General features: G+C 42.9%; 1 protein-coding gene and 1 non-coding gene across 6 annotated transcripts in view; both read right to left on the bottom strand.

The window, feature by feature from the left end:
* Positions 1–26043, bottom strand: part of BICRAL (BRD4 interacting chromatin remodeling complex associated protein like) — an 84538-nt gene that overhangs the window by 4210 nt on the left and 54285 nt on the right. For 4 of the 5 annotated variants that reach the window (XM_032463094.1, XM_032463093.1, XM_032463092.1 and 1 more), the window contains 10 exons: positions 25166–25211; positions 24699–24747; positions 24542–24610; positions 20161–21840; positions 7823–7928; positions 6927–7027; positions 5818–5879; positions 4975–5120; positions 3844–3938; positions 1638–1740 (listed from right to left, as the gene is read on the bottom strand). In XM_032463094.1, coding sequence (XP_032318985.1) covers positions 1638–1740; positions 3844–3938; positions 4975–5120; positions 5818–5879; positions 6927–7027; positions 7823–7928; positions 20161–21840; positions 24542–24610; positions 24699–24747; positions 25166–25206 — 2452 coding nt within the window. In that variant the 5' untranslated portion in view covers positions 25207–25211. Of the gene's footprint in view, positions 1–1637; positions 1741–3843; positions 3939–4974; positions 5121–5817; positions 5880–6926; positions 7028–7822; positions 7929–20160; positions 21841–24541; positions 24611–24698; positions 24748–25165; positions 25212–25713; positions 26034–26043 lie in introns of those variants that run through there. The other variant, XM_032463095.1, reaches the window with a different exon arrangement.
* LOC116658418 lies at positions 17868–18031 on the bottom strand. The gene has a single exon (XR_004313797.1). It is a non-coding gene; the product is annotated as a U1 spliceosomal RNA (small nuclear RNA).

The following is a 26043-nucleotide window of genomic DNA, read 5'->3' as shown; positions in this document are numbered from 1 at the left end:
TGTGGGGCAGAGGGCCCTGAGGTGAGGCTCTGGGAGGGGAAGACACACCTACTTGTCTTTGGGTGATGGCGCTTCCATCCCTCTGGACACACTGGAGGGGACCTGCCGTAACTAGAGGCACTTTGCCAGGAACACAAAACGAATGGTCAACACACATCCTAAGTGGTATCTGCTTGGAAGGACAGGGGTATGGAGGAACCAGGCCAGACAGAGTGCTGACTCGTGCCAGGCTTGAAGAGCCAAGGATGGCAAGGGGGGTGTGATTGAGGATTTAGGGGGTGGGGTTACGGAGGGAGGGGGGCAGACTGCCATTATGCAAGGGCAAAAAAAATGTGCACTCTTTATGTAATGAGAGTGAAAAAGGGCTTTGATGACAACCTAGAAAACCACAAACATGAGTTTATTCACTAAATCCCAAAATACGAGCTGTAGGGGATAGAGCCTTGAAATAAAAGAAGATGATTGCACTCAACAAATACCAGCTGTGCAGGTACAGGACAGAGGAGAGTGTCACACCCGCCTGGGTGACGCTGTGCCTCAGGGGCTGGGACAGAGGAGGAGGATTTAGCCACAAGCCCAATTCACCAAAAGGCAAGGGTTGATTTCAGGGTCTAAGAAAAAGGGGGAGAAATATATCCCACATTAATTATTCTCTTGTTTTTTGGAAAGATTTGAGGATTCTCCTAGGTGTACAGCAATTCTTCAGGACTCTCCTTTACACTGAGTGTGAGGATCATGTATTCTCTTTGAAAATTTCTTGAGCCACATCAAACACAAGGCAAAACCTTGATATTTAAGTAACAGAAGATGTGAGAGGAATGTGAGTTAAGCTACAGGAAAGTAATAGTCCAAGAGTAGAGGAATGGATTACCTGAATTATCAAATTGATGTATTTAAAGTGTATTAAATATTATTTTGAAGACTATAGCAACAGGATAAAAACTTCAGGTGAATTAAATGGAAGAAACTAAGAATAACAAAATCATAAAAATATAAAAATGATGTATGCAAACAGGAAGGAGAATTGGAAGAAAACTTGGAGACGTAAGAACGTTTCTTTTTACAGAATGGTGAAAGTACGGGCAAAACTCGAATTGTTATGCTATCTGATTTAAAAAAATTTTAGAGGCTACAAAAAAGTAAAGAGAATTCATTTTTAAAAGGCAGAATGGGGGTCAAGTCTAGCACGTATGCAGTTGGTGGACGCTGATGGAGTGAGGGATGAGTACTTACAGGGAACACTCCAATCTACCAGCTTGTGGGCAGGGACTGTGTTGTGCTGACTACCCCCAGCAATGCCCTGCACACAGTAAGACAACTCAATAATTGGCTGAGGTTAAATTGCTTCTGGGAAGGCTTCTGGTTTACTTTACTTCTCATAAACTATTGAGAAATTTCAGTGTACAGTGAGGAAGAAGAATCACTTAACTGAATGTAAAACTCCAGCTTGGATTTTACAGAATATAGACCTTCCCAGAGTATTCACATTCTGCTCTCAACTCCAGGTTTTTTCTCCCCAGCATTCATATCTACCTTCAGGTTTCACACCCAAAGGTCAGTTCAGATAGTCTCCCCAAAGCCACGGCCCCGGAGCCACGGCAGCTGGTCTCCTTTGCTTTTACTCTGACGTTCCTTACCAGGGTCTACAAGTGCCAGACGCTTGTCCCGGGACAGAGAAGCTCTTTCTTCCTGGTTGAACATTCTATCGATCATCACCATCTCAGCAGAGGGATTGATCCGCTGAAAATGAGACAGTCTAGTCATTTCAGGTACCTTTTAAACAAGTGTGAACATCTCTGTGTCTTTCGAACAAAGTAAGCGATCAGAAAGGAGGAGGTGGTGTCCAGGTTCTGGTCATGTCCCGTTTAGTCACCTTTATCCTTGCCACATAGGATGCATTTTTTCACCATGTAATTCTTTGGGAAAAAGTAATTTACCACAATGGTACAAACTTTAAAAGGTACAACAGGGGATGGGAAAAGTAAACATTCCTTCTCCGCCTCTGCTGTGCTCTGTCTTCCCCTAGCCTGGCGCCCTCCCTCAAGGCAGAGCCGTTTAATAAGCTTTTCCAGAGATATTTTCTGCACACACCCAAATTTACATTCTTCTTCCTTTGTTTATTTTGCACACAAATGGCAGCAACTGTTCTGTACCTTCCTTATTCCCTCCTCTGCTTAATAATAAGTTGGAAATCTCGTCATTAGGATGAGCTTTGACTTTATATTCTGCTATGCTATAACTGTGTTTTTTTATTAAGGCTTTCTTTAAAGTTATTTTTTGCCATGCAGAATCAAATCTTTTTTTTTTTTCAGAATCAAATCTTAAATTGTATTTCTGGGTCTTACTTAACATAAAAATTCATGGCAGACATGAGATAACTTGTTCGAATAATTTGTCCATTTGTCCAAATTTTTCCCGGGGTCCTTTTCTCAGAGATGATAGAGTTAATCTTTTTGATATTTCAGAGTTTTGTTTCAGAAATGGTCGTTAATATAAAAACAACTATTTCAAACTTTGGTGGCACAATTTTAAAAAAGATACATAAGTCCAGGCAGACCTCATTTTACTGTGCTTCATTTCATTGTGCTTCGCAGATACGGCAGGGGTTTTGTTTGTTTGTTTGTTTTTAATACAAATTGAAGGTCTGTGGTGATCCTGCATTGAGCACGTATACCAGCACCATTTTTTCCCATCAACATTTGCTCACTTCATGTCTCTGTGTCACATTTTGGTAGCTCTCCCAACATTTCAAACCCTCCAGCGAAAAGTTATAACTCACTGAAGGTGTAGAGGATGGTTAGCATTTTTTAGCAATAAAGTATTTTTTAATTAAGTTATGAACATTGTTGTTTAGCGTAAACATAACTTTTATATGCACTGGGAAGCCAAAAAAATCCATGACTTTATTGTGATATTAGCTTTATTGCAGTGGTCTGGAACTAACCCACAGTGTCTTCAAGGTGTGCCTCTAAATATATATATTTTAGTAAATACAAACACACGTACATACGTAATCACACTATATTGCATATGTGTATAGTGTAGTTCAGCTAATCTCCGAGACTACGTTTTCAAAGTTGATCTCAAATTGAATGCTGCTTGTAGGAGACTAATTTATTAAAGTCTATGTGACTTTAGAACTGCTTGTAAAATCTCAGATAGGTTTGGTCTTTCCATCATTTTCTGGGATATCTTACTCCTTTCTCCAGATAACTGGTGCTTTAAAACTAACTTTAGATTCTATTTGGGGTGATGAAAATATTCTGGAATCAGAGAGTGGTGATGGTCGCACAGCCTTGTGAATATACTAAAAACCATCAGGTTTGTACATTTTAAAGTTAAGCATGACTTTTATGACATAGTAATGATCTCTTAATTGAAAACGAGACAAAACTAATTTTAACATCTGTCGCCACCTCATCTTTTCAGGTGTTATTCTGAACAGTCTTCACTGAAGTGTCACTGGTCCTCTCCCATGTCTTCCAGTCAGTGCGCAGCAGTAGGCAGCACCAGAGTGTGGATGGGGGTCAGGTGGTCCCGCTCTGTATCCCAGCTCTGCTACTTACATGCAGACTTCCTGGCTGTGTGGTGTTGGTCAAATTATGTAACTAAGGCCCTCGTTCCTCATTGGAACCAGGAAAGCAGTGGCACTGACTGAGTGTGATCAACCACGTAAAGCACAGCAAATGTAGCTGCTGGTAGGAGTAGGTACGGTCAGAGGTAAGTTTTCTACAATTTTAAACTATGTTGGGAAAATGTAATTCCTGAAATTTTTCTTTCTGAATTGGTAGCTGTGATCTGCGGAGTTTTAAGAAACAAATGTGCTTGGTAGTGGAACTTTACCATGGCGTCTTCCAGGAGCAGGCATCTGTACTTGTTAAGCATAGCTTGGGTCCTTTTTAGGAGCTGAGTGGCAACTGTTTCAAATTCATTGTCGACTTTAAAGAGAGAGAGAAAAAAAAAACAGTAAGAGAGCGTAAATCACCCACTAGGTTCTTTATTCCTTAGGATTGAAATGCAGTGCTCTTCCACTGACTTCCTTCCAACAGCATGAAAAACTGAAACCCTTGAGACAATGAGTCCTACTGGTGGGGTGGGCAGACCAGTTTTACAGAATGACACCAACTAGTCCATGGCATCGTGCAGGTCATGGTACTGTGGCTATGTCCTTTGTCTGTCAGTCTCAAAGGCCTCATATTTTCCACTTCACTCTTCTCAGAGCCTCCATGCCCCTGGACACTGGATGTGGACACTCTCCCTGGACCTCTGTCCCAGGGAGGGGAGGCTCACAGCAGACTGACGGCTGCACTCTGATCAGAGACCCCGGCCTCAGGGAACAAGACTGGCAGCAGCTGAGGGAGGGACTGAAGCGGTGGAGGGGCAAATGGGGTCAAGGTGGGAATGGTGCTGAGGAGGGGAGAACCCAGCAGCACCCTGCGAGAGGCAGCAGGGCCAGGTGTCAGAATGGGCCGAGTTCTAGGTTGGGACAAGGAGACCTTATCTCTAAAATTTTCACCAGTTTTCTGATGTACAGCAATGCCGTGGACTCACTTTGGAACTTTAAAGAATGCTCTTTGGGAGCTAGTGTCTACCTAATTCATAAAACCGGTAGTAACAGCTAAGGGTATGCATTCCGCCTAAATGCAAGGACCGTGCCTAGATTACCGCACAGGCCACCCCGTCCAGGGCCAACCTGTCTGCAGCCAGCAGTCCAAACAGGGATCTGGATTCACTGCCCTCAAATCTGTCCTTAAAATACTCTTTTGGGTATCCTTTCACGGAATGGTGAGAAGACCAAGTCACAGTCCTAAACAGGGACTGGGAAATCGAGTAAACTGGGAACGTGTTAGGTCTGTGATGAAAAACAGTAACCTGGCCACCATCTGGGGGCCACGTGGCTCCGGCTCTTCTGTGGGGCGTCCCCAGGAGGGCGTCTGGTGTCAAGGTGGCACTCTGGGCTTCCAGCCTGTTTACCTTTCTTCAGGTCTTCCTCCGTGGGCATGGAGCCCTGGCACACGTGGTAGGAGAGCAACCTCTGCACCGCGTCACTCAGTGAGCGGAAGTGACTTTTGTCAGGTGTCACAGCGTAGGCTTGGTCCCTCTGTAACTGCTGGAGAATGCTGGAAAAGAGAAATTGCCAGTGTCAGTGTGCAGTCAGCGTGCAGCACGATGGTCATTTGCATGCAAAGACAATGAGACGCATGGGAGTGTATCATTCATAGGACTGCAGTTCTGTTTTTCCTTCAGTTTTATACTTTGTACAACATGGTGGGTTTAGAGTTTAGTCTAACCATCTGTACTGGGGACTCAAACTATGACCCTGGTCTCAAAGCACTGCGTTCCCACCAGCCATTCAAGTGCGGATGCTCACACAGACCTTGGCAATGCCTGACCACTGGCCGGCTAAGCTTATGGTAACATTTCTGCTCTGGACACAGGAGCTTATCAAACTGTGTTTCTCCTTGGAGAAACGTAGGCCAATCAAAGGGTATGTGGTTGCTAAAAAGACAAAGAACTATTCTCCTTAAGAACAGAAGGGTAAACAGTAGGCTCAAACGACATTTGCCATATTTATAGGTCCCTAACAGAAACAAACTACAGGGAAAGAAATCCAAAGTATATTTTTTAAAAATATATGATTATAACCTGACTTCTGTTGTATATGTATTTTTAATTTTTTATTGAATGTAGTTGATTTACAATGTTAGTTCCAGGTATACAGCAAAGTGATGCAGTTACTGGCTTCTGCTGTATATTTGTTGAAGGTTAGGAACCTAGAAGAATGTTCAGAATGAGTCGTTTGCGAAGGTAACTCACAAAGCTCCTTTCGTTAGCTGTTTTGCAGCAGGCCTCTTCTGTCCTCCCGAATGACTATCCACCTAAAGAAGAAACACACCTCTTATTATTCCCTTTTGTGGGAAAAATAAGCAGAATACAGTTACACATAATGGACACTATGTTTCAAATATTTTCAACTCCCCATCAAGAGCAGATTCTAAGAATGTAGAATTTGATGCTGAAAAATAAAACAAGGAGTCCACGACCATGTAGCAAAGTGGCAAGATTGTAGAAAGCTGTACTATCAGTTCCTGAAAGGACTTGGCTTGTGCCTTAAAGCCTTGATCCCCAACTCCCTCTACAAATGCTTCATTATATTTTTGAAGAAATATATTTGTAAGTACCAACTCCATGAACATCTGAAAATTCAGTAGACATCCCCTAATGCATCTTCTCAGCAATAAATAAGGGAGCAAACACTTTTGTGCTCCTGTTAAATCCAGTCCAAGTCTGTGATCCAGCAGGGCATTTCTTAGATCGTGTTAAGGAATAAATATGCCTTCTGCCAGAACCTGAGAACTGAACCAGACCCTTCATTGAGTGCTCCAGGCAGGCCCAGACTATCACAAGTTTCATTCAACTATTAACTGGTAAGTTTGATGGAGAAGAAACTAAGGACTTAGAAAGCTGAAAACAAAAATTTTTTTCTTCTTTTTTAGACCAGTGGATGGGTTAAGAGACCACAGAGACTGACTGCTTCATACATTCCCTGCAGGGGAAAAAAAAAATCCTTCGTATAACTAAGAGGAACAGAGCCACTTTGATGGGATAATGATCATCATCATTCAGCAGTAAACTGTGTTTTCTGAGTGCCTACTATGTGTTGGCTGCTGGCCTATTATTAATTCATGAGGAAATGACAGCACTGTAAACATGCGAGAAACAGAACAGACACATTCATCCCATAAACGTTAGCATAACAAGGCCTGGCCAGCAGAGAAGGTCTTCAGTGAGCACTTCTGTGGCACTGCGATGGGCTGACTGTGCAGATGACGCCAGACAGCAAGTAGCAAGCAGAAGGTGACGCGACCGCCTTTTCTTTCAGTGATGCTGAACATTCAGAAGAAGCTATGCCAACTGTCCTCTACCTGCACAGCTGGCTGGCCAGGAGATGATCCAACTCCTTTTTCCTGCTGTGGCTGTGCCGTTCCTAAGGACGCCGGTATAACTTTGCTTCCAGAATCCTGCCCTGTTAGAATTAACACATGGAACAGTGTTCAACAGAAACAGTAAATCAGGCTCCTTGTGGAACCCCTAGAGTCCAAAGTGTACAAATTACTGAACATTGTGGAAGGGATTTCTTAACCTTGGATGCCTGTGTGAGCAAGGAGAGCAGGAAGTACATTAACCTACCAAAGCTCGAGAGGCAGAGGTCAGGATTACTAATGCCGATTTAGGTGATAAAGAGAAATAAGTACATAAATAAATGGTAATAAATAAAAGCTGTCAGGGCTACAGTTTCAAATTACTTAAGCCTAAGGAACTGGTCTCAAGCCAGTGATCTGTCAGCACTACCGAACTCCAAAACACAACTTAAGGAAAGGGAGGCCCAAACAGGGTGCTGGCCGGGACAGTTCGCGCTTTCGGCATTTCCAGTACTTATTGAGCAATGTAGGCGTTCAAAGCTTTAGAAGAAATAGAAGACACGGCCCAAGATGTTTTTTTTGTCTCGGGGGGATTCTAAATATACATATATAAAGCAAGGTGAGGAGAATTACAGAGTCACACTGCATGTAGTACTAGATTTCATTGTTTCTAAGCAGCACATTTTTTTCCACATCATTTAACATGTCATAATTTAAATAGAAGTGCTTTTATTTCTTATTAGTATATAAAATGATGGTACAGAAGGATACAGAAAGAAGGAAGGATCGAAGTGGAGGTGAGGCTGAGTGGGCAAGGTGTGGAATGAGGGGTGTGTAAGGAGGCCCTGGGCCACGGGGACAGGACAGACTGAGGACCACCGACAGCGAGGGCTCCTGACCTGGCAGTGCGGTGCTCAGGAGGCCGGGGATGGGTGCTTGCCTCAGGCCATCTGCTGTCTTGGGAGCAGAAATGGGGGACGTCTGATTCAAACTTTTTTTCTGAGCCTGTGAAAAATAATGCCAAGATAGAAAAATGACTTTCATGACTTAAAGCTTTAGCAGATTACTTAAAACACCAACCAAGCCTGTCAATGACTATCTGGCATCACCTTCAGGTTAGATTATAAAACAAAAGTTTAAAAACATGATTCTCCTATCACACTGAGAGAAGTGCAAAAAGTCCCCTTGACAATCCACAGGCAGGCTGAATTTTCTCGACGCCATTCAGGAGGGCTGCTGAGTTGATTGATACCACATTGCTTTCTTGCTCCTGGAACTGCTGTGTTCATGGTGCGCAGATGCAAAGCTGGGCCTGGAACTCAATTTCTACCCCCAACAATTTCCATCCTTGGTGGTTTTATATCACGCCTGCAAGGATTATGACCTCAACTACCAGTTCCTACGTGGGGTCTGTAGGGACACTAAGCACAGATCAGGGCCAAGCACCACCCCCAAATCTACTGCCAACACTTGCTGTTCGCTGTGTAGATGACCTAAAGGACACTTCACCCCAGCCATCGGGGATGTCTCTAGTTCGTGTCATGACAACCTCAGGTAGCATGTTAATTGGGAAATGTAAATTCAACTGAATATTAGCCCAAGCAAAATATTATCAGGAAAATTAATCTGATGTTTAAACTGTCGTGTGCTTCTTTTCTATAAGTAAGGAAGATGAACTGTGAGATGTTTAAGGACTAACAAGTTCCCTTTGGCTCTAAAAAAATCTGTTATCTCTATAATGCATTTAAATTAGGGTAATAAAGGGTTTCTAAACTACTCCCAGTTTTTAATCCTCTATGTCATTACTACTTCATAGTACAGTGAGTTTTCAGTTTTTCCTTCAGTCTTATAGTTCGTGTATCAGCAGTGGATTTAGATCGAGTCTAACCACCCCCATGGGTGATGACCTGTGACCTTGGCCTAAGCAAAACGTTCCCACCAACCATTTACGTATGGCTGCTCACACAGACCTTAGCAATGCCTGACCACTGGCCAACTAAGCTCATGTTAATATTTCTGTTCTAAACAATGAAGTATTTGAAACAATTAATGATGTATTTGGTTCTCTTTTCTAATATAGAAATGGAAAGGGCTTTGACTTCACCCAAGAAAGGCTGGCGGAGGTGGGAAATGTCCCCTCGCTCATCCTTCCGTTAGCAGGGATCGGACCTGCACCTGTTAGGTGACGGGCAATGCAGCCTCAGTGAGACGCCCCTGGGCGGTGTCTCCCAGTTTTCACAGCATTTCTCCCAGAACAGAACTCCACACTCTTCTACTATAGGGAAGCTCTTCACAGGGGGGACACCATGCTGTGGGAATGCCTGGGGCAAACAATGAGCACAGGCCTTCCTCACAAATATTTCCAGGGATGAACACTAAGAGCCACCTTGAATAAAAAACAAACAGATAAAAGTTGGGAAAACACGGTCTAATAGGACAAAGCTATATTCTAGATGGGACTCTGAAATAACGAGATCAGCAAATGAACAGATGAACCAGAATTAATATGTTCAAAAGATGGAAGTCCTCCTTCCTGGAAGTACTGCCAGGACACAACGTTTCTGGAATCTCTTTCAATATGCCAAGGTCACATGAAACAGAAGAGTCACCCTTACTACCTCAGAGCACACAACTTTTTTTTTAGATAAATCAATGGCATTACCCAGCCTGATTTCCCTCCTTATTTATCAGACATGACCTTGAATGACTCCTAGCGATTAAACAGATAAAATAAAACAAGTCATGCATACATAAGAAATAAAACTGTAAGAAAAGCAAGGAAGAAATCACCATGAAAGTCAGGAGAGGGGCTGAGGTTAGGAAGGCACGTGGAAGGGGGTGATTTCGGGGGTACTGGTAATCTATTTCTTGAGTGGTTACATGTATGGGTATTTGCTTTACAATTATTTGTTAACTGTACATTTATGTTTTATGCATTTTTTTAAATGTGTTTTTTCATAATACAAGAGAGTAAAAAGAAAAAAAACAAACTCTGAACAATCTAATCGAATGTCAAAGCTGGAAAATTTGCCATCATTTAAGGGGATAATACACTGTTAAAAACAAGGTTACTAGCTGTAGGGACGCCTCCTTATTGTGGCCCTCCCCCCAGGACGAGACCATCTCTCCAGTTGTTACGCTGTCGGGTAACACGGAGGTCGACGGGGCGGGGAGGGCCAGGGCAGTGGCAGAACGGTAATCCACTGCGGAGTTTGGTTTGGCCTTCACACTGGAATCCCCTCCATTCACCAGGCCTGTATGTTTGGAAAGCTCTGCCACCCTGGGAACTGCTGTTTCCAGATGTTCGCTGCTCACGGGTGGCTCCCAGTCCTCTCATTTTCAGGGCAGGACTTTAGTCTGTCTGGTCACCGTGTATCCCCAGCACTAGAACAGGGCCTGGCAGCACAGTGAGCACATGGTAAATTGTTTTTAAATGAAAATAAGTGAGTGACTTCCACTGCAGCATTCGTCACAGGGGTCTGGACTTCCTCCCAGCCCTCCCCTCGTCCCCAGGAGCAAGCAACTTCCTCTCATTTTCCCCAAATTTAGGTTGCCCCCCAACTGACAATCTCTTCCAGAAATAAAATTTATCATTCTTTTTTTTTTTTTCTTTCTGAACTCTTAGAGAAGACTTGCTCTTGAAATACATTTTCTTTACAGATAAAGAAGCTATTTCAGGATATTTTGTTGAGAACTTGGCTCCAAGAACTCTGCTCATGTCAATGTATAATTTTAACTCTTTAGACCCTGTGCATTATCTTGACACCATGTGAATATACAGAAATCCCCCAATGCATCAGAATACTCAATATATCTCTCACCCTCTGTGGGACACTTTGTAAGACGCCGGCTACAAACTAGAAGGTGATTTTCATCGAGCGACATGTGTTTGCTGAATGCAGGAGGCCATCTGGGATCTTCCCTGCCCACACTCTCCTCTGGGAATTGCCCCACTGCCACAGAGATGGGTTGGAGCCGGCGTGGGTGGGGAACACAACGGCTGTTACCTGCTAGAGGGCATTAAAAGCTAGAATCCAGGCAACAAGCATCTTTTCTCCCCATGGAAAAGTGCCAAGCCTGCCAGTGAGCAGCTCTGCCCAGAGGGGTGCCTTTTTCTGTTTCGGCTCAGAGGGGCACTTTTCCCTAATTTAACAAAGGCCCTACATGGAGCAGCAGGGGCTCCACGTGGCCACTTCCTCAGGTCACCTCCTGCCCCCTCCTCTGGTCAAGGGTGACTGAACCACGGGTGGGCCAATCAGATTCTCTCTCCTTGGATTTTTAGAATGGGGGGGGTGGGGAGGAATACCCAAGGGCAGCGGTTGTCAAATGCAGGTTTACAGACTGATTGCATCAGGATCACCTCCGGGAGCTCCTGAAAGACTAAGTTTCTGGGTTCCATCCACAAAGACTGATTCAGAAATCTGATGCAGGTCTTTAGGAATCTGTAATTTCAGAAAGCCCTCCAGTTGATTCTGATGCACTGTGAAGTCTTGGAAACCACTGCACTTGCCAGTCTCTGTTAAATGCTTGGATAATCTTGTGAAGCTGGACCTGGGGTGGGCACTGTGGTCCAGAGGAGTGAGACAGAACCTGAAGGAGAGAAGAGGCCGAGGGAACAGCAGAGCGCCTGGCTTCTGACCCTTATAAAGGAACTACACTACACTCCTCCATGTCCTCCTTTTTCGCTAAACATGTTAGGGTGTGTTTTGGTAGCTGCAACCCAAAGTGCCTTGACTAAGACACCTGGGTGTCCACGGAATACACAGCACTGTGGAAACCACAGGAAGTCAGCTGAAGGCTACCACACAGTCTCCACCCTCTGAACGTTCACCATTCAGAAAACACCCAGGCCCATGGAACACGATCCATCAGTGCACCACATATGGTGTCCACCCTCAGCTGGGCCCTCATGCCTGACCATTTTCCAACGAATGCTATTTCCTTATCTTCCAACCTGTCAGCCAGGTGAGAATTCACCCAACTTTCTACCACCAGGGCTACCACCTCACCTGCATCCCCATTCATTCGTCCCTTCCCCTTCTCTTGTTACAATGGAAGAAGCATCTCTCCTTTTTTCCACAAAGAATCCCACCAGGGTTCTAGAGCTCGTGTCCTTCTCCTTCCCATCAGCTTTGAGTAAAGCTCAAGCCTTTCTCTTTTCTTATAAAACCACCCCCACCCCCCGACTCCACACACCCTGGAGCTGCTGCAGTGTCAGTTACCATCATTTTTCTGGAATTGTCTGTGCTCATCCCACACCTCCCCTCCCCTCAGTCCACTGCGATCTGGCTTCCGCATGTATCACTCCATGGATGCAAATCATGCCAAGGTCAACAACTGCCTCCTTGTTGCTAAATGTGTCGGAAACATTCCAATCCCGACTCCCACCGACTTCCCAGCGACACTCCAGTCCGTGGACCCCCCGCCCTCCCACCTGCCAAGTTTTCCTTTCTTAGCTTCCAAAATGCTGAACCTGCTGGCTTTACTCCTCCCTGGGAGATTCCAAGTCTCTCCCGTGGACTCCTCTCTGTGTCCGTCCGGTGCTTTGGGGTCCTCTTCTGGCCGCTTTTTCTCTCTCTTTACACACTCTTCCTGATCCATTTCATCCATTCCCACTGCTTCCAGTGTAACAGATGTGCTGACCCATCCTACCTCAGCACACATTTCAGGCCATACCTCAGTGTGTACAGCTGTTCCCATACAAGCTGGTTGTCCCACAGGTACACTTGAACACATCCTAAACCAAACACAGAACATCCCTTCAAACCACAATTTCTTCCCATGTTCTCTTTTCAGTGAACCTGGGCGTCACTGGCAGGACCTCTGTGTCATCATATTCCTCCACTATAGCCAACCATCAAAAGTTCTATCTAACCTGCCTCAAATCCATTCACTGCTTACCATTTCTACTGCCACTGGGCTAGTGTGAGTTTTCCCTATTTCTAGGTTATGACACTGGCTCCTTAACGTGACATCAAGGTCCTGAATGACTTAGTGCTTGCTTACCTTTCTCACCGAAATCATCACCTCTCACCTGAACTTGCTTTCCTTCCCCCGCAGAACCATGTTCTCTTCTCTCTCCAGGCTTTGCCCTGGCTGTTTCCGCTGCCTGAACATTCTTTTCTCAGACCCTCTCTTGCTAGATAACTCTTCCTTCTCTCTTAGTAGGGCTCCATCAGAAACCACTATTTCATGGACACCTGCCGCAACCATCCCATGTGGGTGAGAGGCTCCTCCTCGGAGCCTGGAGCTCTGGACTGCTTCCACCAGAGCACTTAAAATACTGTCTCGTGGCTGTCGGCTTCTCTGTCCACCTCCTGCCCTGTGACTGACTGCTGTGTCCCTGGGGCCTGGCCCAGGGCTGGCCGTGGCAGGTACCAATATACTGCTGAATGAATGAATCAGTGAAGGAAACAGCCCAGTGACTCTGCACCTGGTGGGCAGTACAAACAAGAAGTGCAGAGAAGAGATCAGCAGAGGGACTGGAAAGACTTCCTTCTTCTCAGGGCTTTGGATGCGCTGAGGGAGGGGACGTGTTTAGACCAGACAGGAAAGAACACTCAGTGAATACCATCAGCAAAGGCTTGAGGCTCAGGATGAGTCTGGCCTGTTCGGGGAACCACGGGAGTCTGGCCTGGCCAACCTGGAGGGTTTCAACTAGAGGAATTTAACGGCCAGGCCAAGGGTTTGTGCTTTCTCCTTGGCAAGTTGGAAGCTCCCAGATGATTTGGGAGTCATCAAGCAAATGTTTTAGGGAGAGTAATGTGGTGGAAATCAGACTTTAGGAAGAGGCTGAAGCAGATCAATCACCCAGTGGTGCGGGGTCTAATGACAACACGGATGGGCCTTGGAAAACATCTAGCCCAGGGGTCCTCCTTCCTGGCTGCACTTTAGAACCATCTGGGGAGCTTCTGAAAAATGCTCATGCCTAGAGCCTTTAATCTGGACCATTTAAATCAGAATTTATGGAGGTGGAGTCCAGGCATCCATATTTTTACAAAGCTCCTCAGATGATTCTGTTGCATGGCTAGCGTTCCTCATTTTCAAGAAGAGAAACCTAGGGCTCAGAATTTAAGATACAATCTTAGATCACAGTCACTGGCAGGGTAGGACCCGCAAGTGAGCTGACTCCTACTCCAACCCCTGTTTTTCCCTGTTATACTGCAGCCTCTCTCAGTCTGGCTCGGGGTATGGAGGTAGAAAGGAGAGAAGTGAGAAGCGATAAGGTACAGACAGCTAGTAGGTGAAGTCTGCTTTTACAGCAGCGTGCCCACGCACTGGACCTCCATCTCCCTGACTGTGAAATGGGAACAGTAATGCTACTCACAACCCCAAGGTAAGGATTAGAAATAATACAGATAGCCCCTGGTATGGACCAGTTGTTAATAATATAACCATTATTTTCATTATTATTGGGGAGAATAGATATGAGACATTCGAAGAAGAATTTTAAGATTTGTCAACTTATTAAAGGTTTAGAAGGAAAGGAAAAAACAGGTAAATCTTCTTTATTAATAAGAGGATTTTGAAGGCTGGTGTCTGAAACACAGTGGTTCCACAACAAGATAGGCAGGCGGAGCCCGATGGGGAAGGAGTCAGAGAGGGGCAGGGCGGGCTGAAGACCAGTGCTGATCACTCATCCAAAGCACGGGTAGTGCTGCTCTCAAAGAATCGAAAATCTACTAAATCTTTTAGTGATCTAAAGAGATTTGGACTTAAAATAATTTGCATACTTTTGTTTGATAGCCTAAACACTTGTAAACTGCCTTCTTTAATCACTGACCTTTGAAATATTAATCCAGTTATAACAAAGTTTAACCCTGTAAATTACCCTCTGCATTAAGAGATTTAAATTCACAAGGCTCCTTAGAGAAATGGCCGATTCTAGGTCTGAGGAAAGGTAATCACAATATCTTGTGCCAGCCAGTGCCCAAAGGAGGTGGGGATGAGTCAGAAGTATAGAAGCCAGCATAATAGGCCTCCTCTGACCCAATCTGGGACAATTTAAGCATCAAAAAGAATAAAAGCTATTGATTGCAACATTTAATATAAAGAAAATAAATGATCTTGCAGAGACATACACTAAAAAATTACAAATGAACTTATATGCCTGGCTTAGCTTCAAAATAATATTGGGCAGGAGAGACTGACTGGAGTATGGATGAAATAAGAATAGCCATGAGTTGGTAAGCACTGAAGCTGACTGCACACGGGGCTCACTACACTATCTTGTCTACTTTTGTTCATGTTTAAAATTTCCCATAATACAAAGTTTTTAAATGAATGCAAAAAAAAACCAACTATGATTTCATAGTGTTACACACACACACAATGTGAGAAAGAAGAAAAGGCTCTAGTCAACAGTAGATAGGATAATATAATTAGAAAATTGTTTTGCAACCACTAATGGAATATTTATCAATGGAGTCAAACCACTGGGTGAGAGGCCAGGAAGCAGGATAGTCACGTGGCCCCAAAGCACCATCCTAGAGAGCCCATCTTCCTCACAATGGGAACAAGATACCTCTGAGTACCTGGAGGAGAAACCTGGCGGGGGGCCACCTTAACCAAGTGATCACACCAGACTCACCCATAATGGGACAAACCAACTATAAGTGCCTTGTCAAAACCATTTAACATGAATCAAATCATGAGGAAACAATCAGAGGACACACTGAGGGCCACTCTACAAGACAACTGATCCAGGCTGCTATAGACTGAAGATGCATGACAGTAAGTGAAATCAATGCTCTCTGACTGGTTTCAAGAGTGAGGCATTGTCATAAAGGACATTATTGGGTCAACTGGAAGAATTCTGATATAATGTTATTATATTAATGTTAAATTTCTTGGGAGTGATAGTGATGCTGTGGTTGTGTGGAAGAGGGTCTTTGTTCTTAGGAGATACCTGCTGAAGAATTTGGGGGTAAAGGCTCATGCCACTTGCAACTTACTTTCACATGGTTCAGAGAAAAGAGTCTGTGTGTGTGTGTGCGTGTGTGTGTGTAGACAGACACACAGACACACATAGAGCAAATGTTGCAAAACTAAACAACTGGTGAATCTAGGTGAATACATTCACTGTACTCTTTCAAACCAATTTTTCTGTGAGTTTACAAATTTTCATAATGGAAAAGGTGGAGTGGGGACTTAAGTTCACTCTGCAAGAAGCTGGTTACATTGGTTGCCTGTGGGCAACTGGGTGCCTGGGGACAAAAGGAGAGAAACTTTTCACTGTAGTGTACATCTTTCTGTACCTTTTGAATTTTGAATGAAATAAATGTATTAGCTATACCAAAAATAAATAGAGTTTACATTTTAAAAATCATTCCTCTCTAATATTAACTTGCTGAATTAAATTTCCCCAAGTAGATAAACACCGAAGGATAATGGTATTTTTGTTCATTACAATGTTCTATAAAGTAATTTATACAGAAATTACAAAGTAAAAGAGTCACTGTAAATGTGTCTGGATGTCCTGGGAGTTTAAACGTTAGATGACACCTCAACACTACTTTTCCAACTTGTGCTGCCTGCAAGGCTGTGTCCTCCTTACTCCAAAACACCCGATGCTTTAATTTTTCCGGAAAACCTACAGCAGGATCCCACCTGCCATAATGCAAGAGATCTAATCCCCATTACCCTTTGGCATTACAAGTCACAAAAAAATTACTTTGGAGCTGCCAATATAGGCTTCTTGTTACCTCTGGATAATTGAAACTTCAGGGGGTCAGAGAAAAGGATTTTTTTCCCTCAGTGAAGCATTATTGAAAACAAAAAAAAAAAAAGAAAAGAAAAAGAAATGACCATGCTTTGGCTGATTATGTGTAATTAACTATAGTAACAAACGTAAAGTAGATCAATATATACAGATGTAAAGTGGTCCTCAAGTTATACGACTAAGTAAAACGGTGTATGGTGTGTTGCAGAGGTAAATGTATGTGTGACATCTGTGCTGAGGATGCAGAGGACACCTCTGGGAGAACAGAAAGAACCTAGAGACAAACAGTGGTGGCTTCTGGGAGGGAAACTTGGGAGAGGAAGACTTGCTTTTCACTCTAAACTATTTTGGAGCTGTTTCTAATGTTTACCATTTACACGTTTTACTTATTTTTAAAAAATGCATCAATATGTTGATAAGCGCTATCCAGGTATCACCTCCTTGATGTGGGGTAAGTTTTTTAAACTAGAAGAAAACAAGAGTAATTTGTAATTCCCCCACCCAGAGAACTGCTGTTAATGTAACAGGGCGCTTCTTTCTAATCAAGTTTCTGGGTGTTTCATAAGCAAGAGGGTTTTCTGCTTTTTAATTCACCATATTGTCTCTCCTCAGCATTTTTCTAAAAGTGAAAACAAATTGAAGAATTACTATTTGGGTTTAGAAAACTTTTTTTGCAACTAAAGTGTAGAAGGATATTGCTCTATAGTGTGCTATATGTGAATAAGAAAGAAGGGGAAATAAAAAAATATACATGCATCTGCTTATTTGTGTGAAAATAACAGAGGATAAATAAATGAGAAACTAATGAGATTGGTGAATGAATACAGGGGATGGGTGAGAACTGACTGGCAGGAAAGGATGGAGGGGTGGGAGCAGGAGAGGGGTTGCGGGGTGGGCCTGCCCCAGGCACACTTTCTGCATAGCCCTGACTTTCGAGACCATGCTATGGCTCACTCATTCAAAAGAAATTAAACAGAAAGTAGAGAGGAAAGAATCCTAAAATGAAACACAAACAGAAATAAATAAGCAGAAGTACTGTTCAAATGAACAGCACAACCACACCAAGAGGGGGAAGACGCTCTTACCCAGGTAACTTTTGAACACAGTATTTTGAATATACACCTATAGGCTAAATACAAAGCTTTAAACCAATACGGAAGTCTAATTAGTAGGTTTGTTTTTCGCAGTGGTATGAATTTGCAATTCTTTTTTTTTTTTTTACATAGGGGAAAGTGAAAATGCAGGACCCCACTACCACAAATTATGCAGCTGAGTTTCCCACATTTGGGGAAATCGCAGGGGTCAGCACATCCGGAGTGCAATGGATGAGCCTCGCCCTGGGAAAACCACCTTCATGATCATAGTATCTCCCCTGCCAGGTAAGTACTGGATTAGCAATTCTTAAACTATTTTCTATGTGTTCTAGGACTGGGCAAATCAGCAAATGCATTGTGGACCTGGCTTTCATATTGTTAGAAAAGAGAATTACAAATATGGAAAAGAAGAAGACTTGAATAACAAAACTGGTGGTCCTGGATTAGAATTGGAAGTATCAACATGAGTGCTTGGTTTTTAATATAGTTAATATATTTATGTTTAATATATTTCAATAAATACCCATAGAGGTTGGGTCTGGGTAAATATATGTAAGTCCCATCTGAGACGACTTCAGTAGCAATGAATACGGAGTGCTCAGACCTTGGTTTCTAAGTACTGTTCTCCACCAGAAGGAATAAGGTTCCTTAAAGAAATGGTTGATTCTAGGTCAGGGGCAGGGAAAGAGGAAGATGAACATGGAACATTTTGTTTTGCCAGAAATTAAAGGAAGTGCTCAAAACATGATGGAAACATGTCAGAAGGGCCAGCAGCCAATTTGGAGGGGCATCCAATGGCCATCAAATCGATGTGAACATCAAAATAAATGATTGTAACAGTTTCAAACCCATTACATAAAATAAGAATCTATTTCAGTCCATACTGATATAAGCAAACAGAGAAGTGGGAAGCGGGAGAAGGAAAAGCTCTTCCTTAGAGCAGAATACCAATAATTAATGTAGAACAAATGATGGAATCAGAAAATCTCTGTTTGGTGACCATCGGAATAGCTGATTCAGTAATAACTGATTCAGTCAGGAACTATCAATGAAAGCATAAACTAGTGTGTGCAAGTCTGATGAGAAACTGGGTATCTACATAGTCTCAGAGTATCTCCCAGAAGAAACTTACTGACGATGCATCAGACACCACATGAAGCGGACACCATCTTAAGCAAGTGTTCAAAGTTAACACCACCAGGAATGTGACGAGTCTACATCCTGAGGACAAATCGCTCTGTGACAATCCTACCAAAAATGTATAACCTGAATCTAATCACAGGGAAACAGCAGAGAAACCCAAACATCTTTAATTTTTCAATAACCTTGACATTATTTCAAAACAAACAGACACATATGCACCTTTGATACCAAAAGTAATACACTGAACAACTTTGCATAAATAATCTTTGTTTCCTTAGGATTTGTAGTGGAATTACTAAGTCAAAGGTATACAGTTTAAAAAATATTGAAGTAGATGGTACAGAGTGTTTGAATTCTTCTAAATGTGAAGGAGAAAGGCAAGGAAAGTGGAGGTCTAAGGAGGTGGACTACTGAGGGGGGAAGTGACGTATGAAGCTGGAACTACAGAACACGCTCAGAATGAGTGAGAATCAAGAGCCAGAGTTCAAGGATTGGCCGATGGGGTGAGGGACCAAACCTGATGATCGTTCGAAATGCTGTTCAGAAACATAATCCTTGTCTAGTTTTTCTGATTGCCCAAAGTAATTTACCTGCACAGTGGCCTGGTAAGAGAAGGCTCAGGTACCTAGTCCAGTGCTCTGGATCCCTCCCTCCACATGCCTCCTGCTGGTGCAGGCCAGTTACCCACTGTTGAGTCACACTGGGTTCCTGAGCCTTTCCAGTTGGCACCCAAGAAACAGGCTTGACTTCTCTACCCAGTCTTCAGTGATATGACCTAAGTGGCTTCTATATGATGTAAGTAAATAATCTAAAATAAGCTTTCCTTTTAAATGCCTATAATACATTCCATCAAGTATGTGTATCAATATTGGCTTTTACTGAGTATCTGCCATTTGCCTGGGCCTGTGCTGAGGGCTTTATATGGATTATCTCATCAATTCTCCCAATAACTCCATGGGATGGTAACATTATTATGTCCATCTTACTGATGAAAAAAAAAAAAGTCTAGAGGGTTTAATTAGGGTAAGACCTGCTCCATGTCATAAAGCTTAGATTCAAATCTATCCATGAGTCTGAGTCTAGAGCCTCCACTCTAAACCAGAATGCTCTGCCGGGTGAAACATTTTAATTAAGAAGAAAAAAGGCAATCAATCATAAGTTGAACATTTTAAAATAATAAATTGGGAGCCTAGGATGAAAATTGTATTCTAGTAAAAACACGTTTCATTTTTGCACTCTGTTATTCGTCCACACGTTCACTTGGTAAAGGGGCTGTTACCTGACAGAAGAACTGCTGCTGGGCTCCCACCCCGGGTGTGGTGCTGAAGGTGCTGGTAGATTTGGAAGAAGGAACTGGAAGACGATGAGACACACTGACCGGTCCTGGAGTCCTGTTTGGCTGGGTCAGCTGATCTCCCGTAAAGTTTGATCCTGTTGCACCAGACTGAACCGCAGACCCGAGACTAGGATGGGCAGTGCTGGAGGAGCTGACCACGGGGAACCGACTAGGTCCTGACATGCTCGTCACCGAGGGCATGGTGGTGAAGCCCGGTCTTCCTTGGGAGACGCTGCTCTGCCCAGGGGACAGGTGCAATACGGTCGGTGACGCCTGCTGCAAGGGCATCTGTCCACCAACAATCTGAGGAGAGGCGTGATTGACTATCACTGGACTTCCAGAGGCAGCGAATGTCTGCCCAGACACTAACTGGACGGCGGTGTTCTGGTTGTTAAGCATCTGTCCAGAATACGGTTGGTTGGTCCTGAGCATGTTGGAGGAGTTTCTGTTCAACATGACATGCTCTGAGGCCACCTGGCCAGAAATGAGCTGAGAGGGTTGAGTCTGAAGAAGTTGCCCATTTATGGTCTGGACATGGTGTACCGAGTTGGAACTGACGGAAAGGCTTGTAGGTATGAGGAACTGACTTTGGGGTGTGTGAGGCTGGCCCATGGGAGAATGAATAACGATGCTGCCCCCCGCGCTGCTCACTGCCTGTGACGTGACTGGTTTCCTTGTGTTCTGTTGGTTGACAATGTTCACCGACATGTGCGGACCAACCACCGAGCCCTGGGGTGAGCTTGCAGAGGCGAAAGAGATCCCTTGTTGAACGTGGTGCTGCTGTATTCCCAAATTGTTCACATTGTATGTGTTTTGCTGACCCATCTGCATAGGCTTTGGCTGGATATTAATCGGGACTTTATTTGAATTTGGTGCAAGACCCCTTTGTATGATGATGTTATGCACAGGTAAAGACGTTTGAAAATTTGTGCTGTTAAATGGAACGGTAACAGGCTGTGCTACTGGACTGGAACTGGAGTTCCCAAACAAGGAGTTGCCGTTAGGAGTCTGTCTGTGAACCAGGAGCCCTCCACTCACATTTGATGGGGGCTGTTGCCCACTGCCCTTTAATATGATTTGAGATCCATCTAGGTTATTAATAGTCATCATGGAAGGTTGATTACCAAATGACCCAATTAACTGTATTTGACCAGAACCACTAATCTGACTGCTGTTAGACAAATGCTGGCTGGGCACACTGATCCCCACGTGGTGCATAAAGCCATGGTGCACACCCACTGTATTGCTTGCAAACGATGCTCCAACAGGCACATGAGTCACCCCTATAGGCTGCAGCGTCTGACCTGAGTAATTAGAAACATTAGAAGCCTGAGTAAAGGATGCTGATGAAGAGGGATGAAGCTGAGCTTGTGCAAACTGTTGGCTTGAACCTATACTGGCGTCCAAATATGCCTCTTCTGCCAATGTTTGTTCAGTGATATTGGCCTCTTGCAAGGATTTCTGAAGAATGTCGAAAGGTTGGTCCTCACTGAGATCAGGAAGAGGAGAAGACTCAAGCTCATCTTCGAGAAACTGAAGGCTACTTGAAAGTGGCAGTCCATCACTGGGCCCTTCTCCAAGCTGGCTGCTTACAGCTTTGAGGGATGACTTAGGATCAGCATTCTAAAAAAATTAGCAGGAAGTTACATGGCACATCTATCCTTTGAAAGAGAGATTCTTAAACAAAAAACTAATCTCACTTTTGAGTATGAATAAAGCGTAACAGGCTGCCTTTCAGGCACAACTCTTCAAACTGCTCACCTTACTCTGAACTTGATTTCCTTAGTAATGATGTTTAAAATTATTTCTGTAAGTATATGCATTCATTATTCTGGTAAATTATTTTACAGGAAACAGATCAATAACATGAACATATTCATGACTATCTGGAGTTTAGTTTTTTTGTTTTTTTTGAGATAGTGGCGTAGGTTTTATTTTTTAGGATTTCTCCCAAGACCAAGGCTGGAGTGGGACTCAGCCTAGGGTCTGTGGTATCTAGGAGACAGCCATGTCTAGTGCTTCATACCACAGGAGTTGACATGAGTTTGGGGCATGCTGAGTGTGGTTCTACTACAAGTTCATAGGGTATCCCAGATTCAGCCTTGACTTTCAAGGTTTCTCAAAACTCCCCTCATTCTAACCTGCACCACTCCAGGCAAGACAAGCTTCCCACATGAAATGAGTGATGGTCATTTGATTTCTCAGAAGTAATCAGCTTATCAAGACGTTTTGAAAACGACTTCAGTGTCTTATTCAAAAATAAAAGTTGCTCAACATTTATCAAGTGTCCAATTATGTATTACTGTCTGTTCTTAATGAGTCCTTAAGGACTTTGCATTCCAACCGGAGACAGCAACACGGGAATATGAAGAGAACTGAACAGAGTCACTGACAAATCAGAGACACTCCACTGGCCAGCAGTTTATCATGGGATACGTCAAAATTATACAAGAAAAAAACCCAGAATCAATAGCTATTTGACATAAGGTGAAGATAGTGTGAATGTACTTAATACTATCAAACTGTATACTTAAAAACGGTTAAGATGGTAAATTTTATGTCATATATATTCTTTAACACAATTAAAAAATTTTAAGGTGAGAAAAATTAAAAATAGGTTAATCAAGAATACTTCAACTTGCAAAAACTACAGAGATTCTCAGCCCTAGGCTATTAAGGTGTGTTGGGGGCTTGGTGGTGGGACAAACGAGGTAGAAGAGCCAGTTCACTGGACACCCAGTCAACAGCTGAAATGGGACTGACATGGTCTCAGTTAGGTGGACACCACCTTAGGGCTTGTAGAGTCATTGGAAAGGAAGTGGAGAAAAGCAATTGAAAGCAAGGAGGGTTATTTATGTTTTTTGGCAGAGAAATATCAAGGCAACAGTGGATCTCTCCTGAGTGGTGACACACAGGTGAATGTTTTCACAATGCACAAATCAACAGACCACAGATTTAAAATTCCATATTTTTCAAAGCTTTAAAAATATTTCTACTAATAAGATGCATTCCAAGTTCCTAATAAATAGACACCGAGCGGAGCAGCCTGAGGAGTCGGAATTGATGCTCATGCGGAAGTGCGAGAGCTGGTAAGGAAGATTCGGTAATGCTGGGGAACAGACTAAACATCTACTTTCTGGGTTTAACGGCATCACATGCAGTTATCACCCGTTCAGAATGAATTTCAGAATTGCTTCTGATTCACCAGCCTTACAGGAAATCAGTGCTGAGACTTGAAAGCCACCCCTAGCACGGGGAGGAGTCTTGCATGTGATGATCTGACATACTTTACACACACTCAAATACTTGAGAGAAGTACGCATTCCGAAGGCCTTTCTGAAAACTATCCTACTCTATAGATGAAGACAATAAAGACCTTGTCGATAATAAGCTGACATTAACTGAGCACTGGACCACGTGACTTCCATGGACTAGTCCATTAACCTTCCCCATCTTCAGAGGTAGTTCTGTTATTCTCCTGGGTTCACAAATAAGGAAACCGAGACTTAGAGATTTCATGATGCATGCAAGGTTACACAGCTAGTAGGTGGCAGAGCAAGGATACAAACTTGGGCAGTCAGACTCTAGACTACCATCCACGGCAGGACACAGCAGTTGAAAAGATTAAAGTCACATGGGCTTAAACATAGTGCTCTGGATCCAGTCTCCAGGCAGGACTCCCCTGTCCCCCAGGTCAGATTTCTTGTGTTGATGCTCCTGGAGCTTATTAAGCATATGTGCCCTGGAACCTGGTGGCCTGGGCTGGATTCCTAGCTCTGCAGCTCCTGACTCTGTGATCTTGGGTCAGTACTACCCTCTCTACCCTTTAGTTTTCTCAACTCTAAAGTATGGATACTAACAGAACACACTTGGTGGAATTATTTGAGGGTTCATGAGGTTAATATATATTAAGCCCTTAGTGCCAAGAACATACTGAGTACTCGGTAGGTATCAGCTACTATTCTCTTTTTCCTTGTTTAAGATGAAAATCATCAGAAAGTAACTACAATTCAGATGATTTCTTTAAAGTTTATATAACAAGGTTCAAAAGACTCTAACAGAACTTTCTCAGGTCATAATATTTCTGAGTCATTTGAGAAAGAAAGCTGAAAGCTTAGGAAAATGGCAAAGTAAAAATCTTAACTGACTAAGTTAAAAGTAGAAAATATCAACATAATTCAACAGATTTTTCCTTTTGTGTAAATTACAAAAGTGAAGGTAAGGATTCTCATCATGATACATCGGCAACTAAAGCTTCAATTTACCAGGCATCAATGAGACAGAAACATCTAATCACTGCATTCATTCAGTTTCCAATACTCACACTAGAGTTGGCAAAAATTGAATTTGAATTGGCTGCAGAATATCCTGTATTAGTCAGGTCCTCATTGCTCTGCAAAGGTACAAATTTTAAAAAATGATCAATTTAACTGTAAAGAAGAAATGAAATGTATGCCTGTGATGTTCTGAGTATTACTTACCGATTTGTTACTAGGTCCATGTAGAAAATAGTTCAATGCTTGTGGGTCTCTAGAAAACCACCACCAAAAAGGGAAAACAACAAATAAATACATTACTTATATAGGGTTCATTTTTACTAGGGTAAAAAGAAAATGACATATTAGCTTGAGTAAAATCCCTTCCCTTTTTAAAAACTATTAGTTGTTTTTTTGTTTGCTTGTTTGTTTGTTTTGTTTTGTTTTGATGTTCCATTTCCTATTATCACTCATTTCTTCCTCCTAGGGTTTCTGAGGAAATAAATTTAATAAAGGATTACCTAATTATGACCCCGTGTTAATCCATGTCACTTTGTCTCCCTACTATACCCAAGATGATTATTTAATTTTTGTTTAAAAGACCCACTTGGTTTTAATATGCTTATTAGATTGTTTCAGTCTAGCAAATCTCACACATTTGATTTACTCTGATTTGGGAGCAAGCATCTTACCCAATAAGATCAAGGAGACACGAGTCATCATCATCATCCATGACAACTATAAAAGAAAGAAACAAGAAAGCATTGTTTCAGCAAAGCAGATTAAAGTCAGCAGCATCAAAGCACCACAAAAACATACTTCCTACTTTCCTCGATAAATAACTGTAATTCATGTAAGTTTTCCCTCTAATTGCTAATATGAATGTGATTTTTAATTTTTTGTGGTCATTCAAGAGATCAAGTATTCAATTTAAATTGTTTTTATTGAACACAAATCCTTAACTTACAAGTCAAAAAGGAATCTAGACAAATCAAAGATAGTTGGCAGCAACCCCTCACATGCAGATTCCCCAAAGGGGCGGTAAACCATGAACAGTAACTTCCTCAAAATGTATAATGAACAAGAGGAGAAATCATGTTTTTTTGTTTCAGAAAAAAATCTCATGCATACAGAGGTCTTTGAATTTTGTGACTGGATGTTTCCAAACCTGGTGAGCAATTTGGGTTTCTAGCCAGATTTGGGCTATCTTTAGGAAAACAGAAAAGTCAGTTCTCCCTACTTTTTGAGACAGGAGAGGCACCATCACCTCAGGCAGTACTGTGACAGGCTTTGCCCTGAAGATCCCAAGTTCCTCCTTCAGCAGCAGCAGTGCCAACTGTTCAGTTCTAAACAATCTATATCCCAATGCCGGAATCTTTAAAGTCGAAAATCTCAACCCCAAATTCACCCCAGCTCCAAGCCCAAAGCTCCCTCTCTCCCCAGCCATCAGCAGCCTCAGGCTCAGCCAGCGCAGTCACTGTGCTCTGGCTGAAACAACAACAACTGTACAAATTCCAAGAGCAGTTCTCCCCCTTCCTTTCTCCTCCCTCCCCCGAGGTCCGGGAAACTT

The sequence above is a fragment of the Camelus ferus genome, chromosome 20 (assembly GCF_009834535.1).
Source record: "Camelus ferus isolate YT-003-E chromosome 20, BCGSAC_Cfer_1.0, whole genome shotgun sequence".
Classification (NCBI taxonomy): Eukaryota; Metazoa; Chordata; class Mammalia; order Artiodactyla; family Camelidae; genus Camelus; species Camelus ferus.
Note: the sequence above shows the minus strand (reverse complement) of the source record. Positions and strands in the feature narration are given on the sequence as shown.